Source organism: Salmo salar, chromosome 05, assembly GCF_965601325.2.
Source record: "Salmo salar chromosome 05, fSalSal1, whole genome shotgun sequence".
NCBI lineage: Eukaryota > Metazoa > Chordata > Actinopteri > Salmoniformes > Salmonidae > Salmo > Salmo salar.
Window position 1 is genome coordinate 35,108,816 of NC_138295.1, and position 10,707 is coordinate 35,119,522.

The 10,707-nt window shown below is 41.1% G+C and overlaps 1 protein-coding gene and 1 pseudogene across 1 annotated transcript; one reads left to right on the forward strand and one right to left on the reverse strand.

Annotated features, from left to right (window-relative positions):
- The first annotated feature begins 272 nt into the window (after nucleotides 1-272).
- On the forward strand, nucleotides 273-6,034 carry LOC106604712 (fos-related antigen 1). Its single transcript, XM_082975175.1, has 6 exons — nucleotides 273-515; nucleotides 747-1,010; nucleotides 1,575-1,874; nucleotides 2,293-2,550; nucleotides 4,524-4,631; nucleotides 4,799-6,034. Exons 3-6 carry the CDS (start codon nucleotides 1,743-1,745, stop codon nucleotides 5,348-5,350), a joined length of 1,050 nt encoding a protein of 349 aa, XP_082831301.1. The 5' UTR covers nucleotides 273-515; nucleotides 747-1,010; nucleotides 1,575-1,742; the 3' UTR covers nucleotides 5,351-6,034.
- Nucleotides 6,035-7,163: 1,129 nt separating this feature from the next.
- Nucleotides 7,164-10,003, reverse strand: LOC106604713 (coiled-coil domain-containing protein 85B pseudogene; annotated as a pseudogene).
- Nucleotides 10,004-10,707: the final 704 nt, after the last annotated feature.

The following is a 10,707-nucleotide window of genomic DNA, read 5'->3' on the forward strand; positions in this document are numbered from 1 at the left end:
TGCACATTTAGGATTTAAGTATTTTTCTGGAAGCTTTTGGCAGTAGGCTACATAGAAAACCGCCAGCTACTGACACTGCCAAAGACAGTTGAAACAGATGGAGAAATAATTCACATTCAGCGTTCACACAGGCAAACCAAATTCTGATATTTTTGCCATTAATTGGCATTTTGACCAATCACATCACAGCTTTTCCAGAGCTGATCTGATTGGTCAAAAAAACAATTAGTGAAAACGCCTGTCTAACCGCAGCCAAAGTGTCATTCCGCTGACTGACCTCCTTCAGGCAGCGTTCCCTAGATTTATGTGGTCAAGAAAAAGAAAGTGGATGCAAAGTATGGGGCAGAAACTTGTAGATTTCAAAGAGAGCGTGCCTTCCGCTTCTGTTATGGGTTAGCTGACAACATCACCAAAACGATACAAACGCTTCAGTGGGGCAGATGTCCGTGAGTTGTTGTGATTCTGGATGGCCAGATAGCTACCAACAATGACAAGCAACTGCCATGTGGGGAATCGTACGTGAGTCATTTAAACTAGTTTAAGCTTGTTCTTGATTTGTTTTGACTGATTTAATGTCTACTAATATGGCTAAAATTCGCTAACTAGCTAACCAACAACTAACGATGTATTTGAGACAAGTGGTCATTGTGCAAACGTCTTTATGTTTTCAATAAACATTGGAGACGAAATATATAGTTTACATATTGTCACAAATCTAAGCCAACCCCACCTGGTTTGCCCCATAGTTTTGTAGGTTCAGGAGCTGAAGAAATTCGTATTGGCCCCAAAGACCCTCACAAACCTTTACAGATGCACAATTTAGAGCGTCCTGTCCATAGTACGGCAACTGCACCGCCCGCAACCGCAGGGCTCTCCAGGGGGTGGCGCGGTCTGCCCAACTCATCACCGGGGGACACATAAAGCACCCGATGCCACAGGAAGGCCAAAAATATCATGAAGGACATCAACCAACCGAGCCACGGCCTGTTCACCCCTCTATAGTCCTGAAGGTGAGGTCAGTACAGGTGCGTGAAAGCTGGGACCGAGACTGAAAAACAGCTTCTACTGTATTTTAGCCAATGCCACTCCGACATTGCTCATGCTAATATTTATATATTTCTTAATTCCATTCTCTTACTTTTAGATTTGTGTGAATTGTTAGATACTACTGCACTGTTGGAGCTAGGAACACAAGTCTTAAGCAACACCCGCAATAACATCTGCTATATATGTGTATGTGACCAATACAATTTTGATTTGATTTAAACAAACAAAACTGATAATGAGGATTCCCGGGAACACTTGCTGGAGGAAACTCACCATATATGGCCAAATACGTAATTCGCACGTGGTCAGTTACACGCCGAAAACCAGACAACACCATTTCCAGTAATTTGGGAGGGGCGTGGAAAACTATAGTATTGGTTTGGGCGTGTATAATTCTACGATCACTCTATATTTTTCAGTCCAACTGGAATGATCAATGTAAGTAAGGAGTAATTTAAATTTATTTGAGAGAATTTGGTCATACACAAGAACAAGCTTTTCATTACAGTTTCCTTTTCCCCTTTCAGGATTCATATTTTCGGATCCTACCAACTTCCCGCAATAAGGAGGGTTTCCCCAACGTTTGAATAGTGAACGTGAAACTGCTCGAACACTTCATTCACCTCACCGCTTGCTCTTCATAAAACTCCTCTGGATTACTTTACACTCATCGGGATTGCAGTTTACAATCAAAGATGTACCGGAACTTTGGGGACATGGGCCGCGGAGGCAGCTCTACGTACCCCAACAGCGACTCTGGTTCCCCACACACCGGATCGAGCGCTGTATCCCAGGACACCAGCACCTCAACCACTCAACAACATCAGGTAGGCGGCACACATGGGCTATGTTGATGAACTTTAATAAGAGTAATACATTATCATTTTTGTTTAAAGTCTCCCCCCCCCCCCCCATAATTATATTGCTTAATAGTATTAATTGCAGAATATATTAATAATAGAGTAGTAATGGAATAATAATGCCATAAGAAATGTAGTAGGCTAATAATTGTATTATAGCCATGGTGTAAGTCTGATTGTGGGCTTATGTTGAATTTATACACGTGATGGATGTATTTAACCATTAATTCCGTCTATCGAAATTGTTGCCTTTATGTCCTGATACATGCGTATGTCCATGTCAAATATCTGGTTCAAAATAATAGTTTTGTTTTTTAAATCCTTCTGCTTGTCCATAATCTCTTTATGCTAATCTCGGTCTCTCTTTTGCTCTCGCTCTCTTCAGAAGTTCACTGTGGCAGGAGGCAGTCAGTTTGTTCCCAGTCTCAACGACATCACTTCCAACCAAGATCTCCAGTGGTTGGTCGAGCCCTCCTTCATCGGTCCAGCTGGCCCCTCGCGGCCTCCACGTCCTCCTTACCCACCTGCAGCAGGAATGAGGTCCTTCAACCCCTCACCTTCTCAACCATACCTTTACAGACCAGGGGTCATAAGGGCCGCGGCAAGTTCCGGAAGCACGACCAGACGCAGGAACGATGAACATGTAAGAATATGTTTCGTCTTTAGCCAGAAGAGTGTAAAACTCTTATTTCAAAAGGTAGGTAGGCATTGTGCCAGAATGTCGGTGGATATTTGACCAAAATGCAGATGAATCGTAAGGTCACTTATCACAACATGCATTTCGAAGAGGTGGTTGTCTTTGAAGAGGTATAGTTTAGTAGGCCCTAGTGCTGAGTGATTAGTGCTTTTTGAAGTCAGTTCGATTTATAAAAAAATTGTGTGGGCTGAATGCTTTAACACTGAATAAACCAGTTAATAAAAGTCCCATGATGGTTGTGACTTATCACTTATTAATCATAATTTATTCACCTAACTTTACTTTAAAATATTTGTTTTATTTGAAGACTTAATTATTTCATTCCGAGTCATCTCATCTCTGTAGAGCTTTGCTGCCTATGCTGTCTGACAAAATCACTATTTTAATAGTTCTTCAAAATAAATAAGGCATACTTTGACTGCTGAATACCAACTATCAATCACTTAGATCAGGGTTTCCCAAACTCGGGCCCTGACTTAGATCATGTATTTTCAAGCTCGCGAAGCAACTGCTTTCTAGCCCTCTCGATCGCACATTCTCTCTTCTGTCTCCATGTCTGCTCTGCTCAGACCAGACTAGTTTAAGCAGGAGCATAATGGATTATGGTCAAAGTAGTTAATAATTACAACATTTTCTGAGCTAAACTGTAGAATATTGGACTGGTGGAAACTACACCTCCCTAATACATCGGACAGTTCATGCTTCACCTGATTTATCTCTACAGAAGCCGCACATCCAGCTCACAGAAAAAAAAACGAACAAAATGGAATTCAAATAATTGAACCGATTAGTTCCTTAAAAAAAATGGCCATTTCGGTTAATCGCTCTGCACTAGTAGACCCTTTTCCGTGTAGTTGTCTTATTAATAGTGCTACACTGGATACAGATAGAGGCTTAGAATTCCAGCGCTTCGTTGGGACTGAGAGGGGCATGGAAAATGGCAACTAGAGACTTCACAGAGGTGTAGAGACGGATGGCTGAGTCGTCGTCAGTAGTGAGTAATATCCTGTAGTGTCTGTGACTGACTTATACTCCTGACATGGCAGTGAGACATTACCCCACACCCATTCTGTCTGATAGGATGAAAACAAAATTACATAAACAAATATTCTTGAGAGCTCTCTTTTGAATGGGCTAGATTTTTCTGGGGTGAAAATTTGGAAATTCCAGATGATGCAGAGGTTGACCATATCTGTTTTGGTTGACACCTAGGCCTATGTACTTGGGAACAGCTATGCAAACTGACCTGCTTTATAATTGTTTGAGATACGCCACTCATTTGACATTAGTGACTTAATAGGCTAAGTGCTAGAAAATATGAGAGCTTTTATCAGCATGTTTTGATTTTGAGACAAAATATATCTGACGTGCGGGTTCACGAAATGTAAGACGGCAACACATCAAGTAATTATCTAATTGCTTAACTACTAGTAGTAGTACGTTTTTGTTTTCCTTGAGGGTATATGCTTTTTATACCCCTTGGCTATCAGTTACACTTCCAGAATGTGTGGTTGATTGAGCTTGACGGGATGGGAAATGGGCTGTCATGTGACTCAACGCGGCAAGTCATATGACTCATACCTGAGTCACAATGGGGGTCTGAGTGACTCATAACACAGGGGCGGGAAAAAATTGGATGAACAGAAACAAAGAACTGGACAAAATGTTAAATTAAATTGGAGAAAGGGTGTGACAAAAGGCTCATATGTTACAAAATGCCATTGTAAAAGTTTGAATGTAGCGACTCAGTTTATGCACAAGGTGGTAGTATTTCACAACTAAACACATTTTAGTCATCTGCTATTTAGTGCAGTCCCCTTCAATTGAGTTTAGCTAGATGTCTTTCAAGTTGTAGTACATTTTTGTCAAACTTATTTGATGACTATGAAAAAAGTACCAATGTATTTCTCTCACTTTAGTTGTCCCCAGAGGAGTTGGCAAGACGCAGAATTAGGAGGGAGAGGAACAAACAGGCAGCTGCCAAGTGTCGTAACCGCCGACGTGAGCTGACAGACACGCTGCAAAGCGTAAGTTGAATTTAATTTGAAGAGGCTTAGTAACATATTTTTTTTGTTTTAAATCATATCACCCGTTTATAAGACACTCACATTTAATGTTTTAACTACTGTGTTTTTGTGCCAATTGAAGAAAAAAAAATAGATTGACCTTTTCTCTTTCGTTTTCCCTCTCTTAGGAGACAGACGAGTTGGAAGTTAAAAAGTCCCATCTGCAGAAGGAGATTGCTCAACTACAGAAGGAGAAAGAAAAGCTAGAGTTGGTCATAGAGGCCCACCGTCCCATTTGCAAGATCCAGGACTCTGACTCGGATTCTGACCCGAGCTCAGGGCTTCCCTCATTAGGAATTAAAATCGAGCCTGAGGACCTACCACGGTCCTCAGTAAAGAGCCAATCAAAGATTAAGAAGCCCAAACCCCAAATTATTATCCCTGCTCGTCCTGTGACATCCTTTACCGTCCCCACAGAATCTGAGTCCCTTCACACCCCAATTCTTATATCTACTCCATCTCTTACTCCTTTCATGGCTAGTCTGGTCTTCAGTTATCCCTCTGGATCTCAAGACTCCAGTTCCACTATTTCATCCCAGGCTCTGCCATCTTCCTCTCAACAGGATGTGGTCCAGCAGTCTCGAAACCCCCAGCCCTGTAGTATAGCACATCGCCGTAGCAGCAGCAGTGGGGACCAATCAGATCACTCCCTAAACTCCCCTACCATCTTCACACTGTGATTTAACGGGCTTCCATGTTGGGAAAGACTGAGTGACAACACTGACGGTTATGAAGATGACGACGATTATGACAACGACATGGGTGACATACAAAAGCTAACACACTGACACTCACAAAGCATTATGGTGACGCAAACGACTCATATTTAAAGGATTGTATTGTTTATCTATTTTTGTTTTGTTTTCCCTGATGCATTTAACATCTGACTAACTATGTGTTATGCTCAAAACCCAAAAGGTAGAATTGTGCAAATGTTCAAACAAAAATGCATCAACTTTGTGCACTTTGGTAATGGTGATATTTCTGCATTTGAAATGTAGGAACCACATCAATTTACTGAAGCCTTACATGTTCTGTATGAACACTGGCCTTTATTACCTGTAACAACATGGTTGGTTTTGTTTTAGGATGATCATACCTGCATGCCAAGTTGTAATCTTTCATGTATTTTATCTTTATATAAAAAAAATGTATACATATTGTAGTTTAATACAATATAAATTTTAATTTATGCAAAACCGCATTATTCTGGGAACATTTTCAAGACAACTAAGGCAGGACCATGGGAGTAAATATAGACATGTATTGAGTGTGTAGTGTCTCTTTTGACTGTGGGTTTAGTGGGCAGTGCCTTCATTTTGATGTGATCTTACAAAGCTGTACAATAAAAGACTATAAAGACAGTTACGGATGTTGATTTGGTGGTGAAGTGTGTTTGATAACATACTGACGCAAATATCACATTGTCAAGTCCAAACAAATTCTATGCTTTAAAATAGTACAAAAGGGTTAAAGAATATTCATTAGTGTTAAACCAATTAGTTAGTAGTTCCATTTTGAATAGATCCTGTTTCCTGATTGATGTTGCTGCCTAGCAACCTTACAGAAGGGCGTAATGGATGCTGGGGAGGAAAGGGAGTGGAAAACTGGCCATTCCTCTCTGGTTGTCCTTGTAAAATGCAAAGAACTGGATCACTGGCACATGAAAAGAACACAAATTAACATTTCAGATGGGCCGAGTATAAAAGATAACGAGCAAGAAGAGAATGAGGTCACAATGAAACATCTTGGTTTGATTTGAATGGGAAAGCATGTTTACAGTAAGAGGGAGTCCAGGAAAGTAGAGGAGTAGATCATAATGAGAGTCTAGTAAATGGTGATCTGTTTACCATGACCCTGATTCCTCAACACAGGAGTTCTCTTGTTACTGTACTTCTCGCAAATGAAGTGAGTCACTCACTCACACATGGCCCAGAGAGCATATAAATATCGGGGTTAGAAGAGAGGGCCTATGTGTATTCCTCGCTGTCAAAGGAGCTCTCTGTGTTTTGCTAAGTTGATGAAAGTGTTACTGTCCACTCCAGATCTCCTCGCTGTGCAAACAGGTCCAACATCAATGTCAGGCTGTATGACATGGACAGGAACATCAATCAACTGCAGTCTGGAACAAACAGATTGCGAAGATCAATCACTCACGTTACACCGTGTAAAATGGTCTTCCTGCACACACAAAGGTCACAACACGATTGAGTGTTTCAGCCAGTGTATTTAAATGTCTTCAATGCACTACGAGCAGCCCACCAATTAAAGCCCCCCCCCCCCCCAAAAAAAAAAATCTTATCCAATCCAGGAGCATGTTCTATATGCACAAAACAGAAATGTGTCATTAATGAAGTAATACTGATAGGTCAAGTTAATGAAGACAATGAGAGAGTAGCTCTACAGAATTACCACAAAACATGAGTTATATTCGGATCCTGACTACTGGCAACTTAAACAGAAAATGTGAAGCAGTTATAATAATAACAATAATAAAGAAATAAAAAGTGTTTATTAGTCGCCAGCATCTATAAATCCATCATCTTGTAAACTCCAGTCTAGACCTACCAGTTTGATACAAAAGTGGCTGGTTGAGAACTGCCTGGGCAGTTCAGTTCTGAGTGAGTTCAGTTCATAGGTGCAGGTGTAAGACACAAACCAGCGGTGCCATGTTTACTGTATTGTACAGCCTAAATTACTGTCTCTCGTGCAATTTCAGTGTGAAACTGAAGGGCAGACAAGACAACGCTGATAATACACAATTTCATTGTTAGTTTGTGATTTCATACACACAGCACTCCAATCCTGACCTGAGGGACTGAATGCATAATCTACATGATTTAAACGTTATTTAAAGGTCTCTCACAAAAAACTCATCCTTCAAATTTTTCACTGGTTTTGGATATCCATGTACTAGTATGGCTCAAATCTGTATTGAGATATGAATCTACAGGGATCCATGGTAGCTTTGTCCAGTGCAATACAGTGAAAAGTAGTCCACTGCCAGGACAGTCCAGTGCATGAGATAACATCCTATCTCAACCTCCTTCCAACAACACCTTCTAATGTTAACCATATACAGTCTCAATCACTGAAAAGAGGAAAACCTCCGACAAGATTGGTCGAAAAAAAATACAAATTGAGAAATTATAATTCCAAAAAAGCTTGATCTTTAGTGTCTAATGTCTCTGTAGGGCTGTCATCTTTCCAGGAAAAAAAAAAAAACATTTTTATTTTCTCTTCAGGATTCTTTTTCAAGTTTTCGTTAAGACAGCAGCAGGTGGTGAAGGCACACCTGACTGGCTGCCATTCTGGAGATGTTGCTGTATTTAGTGTAATATGCTATCTTCTTAAAAGAATCCCAACAAAGTTTGTGTTCTAGCAATGAATGCTGTTAACAATTATATTCCTACCATGTCAACATATTTCCTCGACCCATATTTCACTGTATCGTGCTTTTTCACTAATCAGTGAAAGTATCCAGCTCTGTTCCATCTTCAGTCATCAGGTGAGCAAACCAGGTGGAGCTGGTCCGGACTACCGACGCTCCCAGTGCTTGAACTTCCATCCCCCAGGTCTCGGGACACCATGCACGGCAGGTTGAGCTCAGTGGATCCACCGGGACTGGAGTCACTCCTGCTGACACACTCCTCCTCCAGGACCAGACAGAGCTCTTTCAGGTCCAGATTCTCCTTCACTAATCCGTCTTGCATGAGCTCTAGGTCGGACAGTTTTTTCAAGTAGCCGCCCAGATCCTCACGCATCACTTTGGCTGCGTGGTGACCGAACAGCTGCCATTCCCGGGCCAGTTTATTCACCTTTAGTCGGTCATCATCAAGAAAACAGCACAAGTCGCGCAGTTCTGTGTTTTCTTCCTGGAGACGCTGGTTGATGGTTTTCAGCTCCCTGATCTCAAGCAGGTGGCCTTGTAATTGTTTGTTGACTTCTTTTATCAGCCGTCCACGCTGGATAAGAGCAGAGATCTTTTCAGACTCCTCTTTACGCAGTCGCCTCACCAGCTCTTCTTTAGAGCAGGCGAGTAAATCCTCGTCAGACATCTTTGACAACTCTCTGTTGTAAATCTCACTGTCACTCCCCATATTGTTTTAGCTGATTGTAATACAATAACCTGAGAAAGAAATGCCTTTCCTGAACTGTAGCCTTCAATTCCTGGGATGCCCTGCAATGGGGCATGTATAGAAAGCTTTTTAGTCTGCCCTGAATTGTGACTATCAACTGTCTCTTTCCCACCGTTGAAGCAAATGTACCGTTGAAGCAAATGTAGGCCAATAGTAATTCTTGTCTTTGCCTATGGATAATGGGAACAGTGCACATGCTTCACATGATCAAATTGACGTTTTTCTATGAGCTATAAAAGGCCCTGAACAAGGTCGCTATTGCTATAACAAAACCAAGCAACAATGGGAATATTTGTTCTATCAAATGTCAATCAATCACTCTCAAATCTCACATGATAATCTGTGATTAGAGGCCTTTATGAAACAAGTGTCCATTACTGTCTGTCCGGTTTCCCCTTTCTTTTCCTTGGTTACCGTCGGCAGGGTGAGGTTTTCATGCTGCTTCAATCCGTTATTTCGTTTTTATTGTAGCTGGCTCGTAATTCTATATCGCAAAACCTTGGACAAAGATATGGCAATGTTCTTTCACTGAGATCTTCACGTTTTATCAGAAAAGACGTGCTGAAGAGCATCTGCGTTCGTTGTCCGAGTAAATGTTGTATTCCCTCTGTTTGGAGGATTTGTTCATGGCATAACATTCATTCCTTTTGATTATGAACCTATGAGAGGCCGTCATTTGAAATTCCCCACAGAAAAACAAACAAACCATAAGGCTTTGAAGTCACTCAAAAAAAATGAATCCAGACTCATGCCCTATTGCGTGGATAACAATGTCCGCCTTCTTCACTGTCACTTATCAAACGGATGTCCCTCTCTCTCAAACTCGGTTTTTCTCTCCACTCTGTGAATTTCTGAAAATGACGCCCATTTAAAAATAATGGGATTGTCCTATTTACTCTCCCCTCACATTAAAAGTAATAGAAGTGTCAAATCATCATCCACAGGCGAGGCTTATCAAAACAACATGGATTAACCCAATAAAAATGTACGAAATCGATACAGACCACTTCTTTGGAAGATATGCTCGGTTTAACATTGAATATAAAAATATACAGTACATTCAAGTAAAAAAACGCGGACTATTATCCTACAGTATGTCTTTATGAGCATTCAAATCTGGTTGAATGATTGCGGTTGTGAAAGAGGCGCTGTAGGAATGCCCCCTCTTCCGAAGCCGTCTCCCCCTCTCCCTTTCCGTTTGGTTTTCCTTTACGGTAAAATAATAGTTTACGTATTGTGTCCAGTGGAAAGAAATTACATCACACATGCAATTTGAGTGCATGTGTTTATAGGCATACTAATTTTCTTTAGTCTGTAGCCTATAACATTTGTGTTCAAATCTATGTATAGACCTAATCTATAAAATACACACAAAAAAATAGGCTATATATCATTGTATCTTTTTAGTCTATCGTTTTTTTAATATTCATTTTTTAAAGACCTCCCGCAGTCTGCACCCCCCAAGCTTTGGCCCTCACACACACACACACACACACACACACACACCACACACACACACACACACACACACACACACACACACACACACACACACACACACACACACACACACACACACACACACACACACACACACACACGCACACACACACACACAGCAGAATATGACACAAAGGCATCAGCATCACACTTTGACGCATAACAAGAAGTGTAGCACAGTTACAGTGTACACAATTTCATATACACAGACAGAAAGTGTGACAAATGGCTTTTCTATGGTTTAAGCTGCGGCATTCGGCTATATCCTTCCGCCCTCCACTTCCTACTCTATTGTTTCAGTGAGGCCTTAACAATATAGGGTGTTAGCCAGGACTGGGGATCGCTTGGGACAGAATCAGGGCACTGTGAGGTTAGCTAACAGAAGGGCTGTAACTGAG

Bases quoted from the DNA above. Each gene is read 5' to 3' on its own strand.
- LOC106604712 (XM_082975175.1), top strand. From the start codon at position 1,743: ATGTACCGGAACTTTGGGGACATGGGCCGCGGAGGCAGCTCTACGTAC. The intron at 2,551-4,523 runs GTAAGAATATGT...CTCTCACTTTAG, and splicing joins GACGCAGGAACGATGAACAT to TTGTCCCCAGAGGAGTTGGC. The intron at 4,632-4,798 runs GTAAGTTGAATT...TCCCTCTCTTAG, and splicing joins TGACAGACACGCTGCAAAGC to GAGACAGACGAGTTGGAAGT.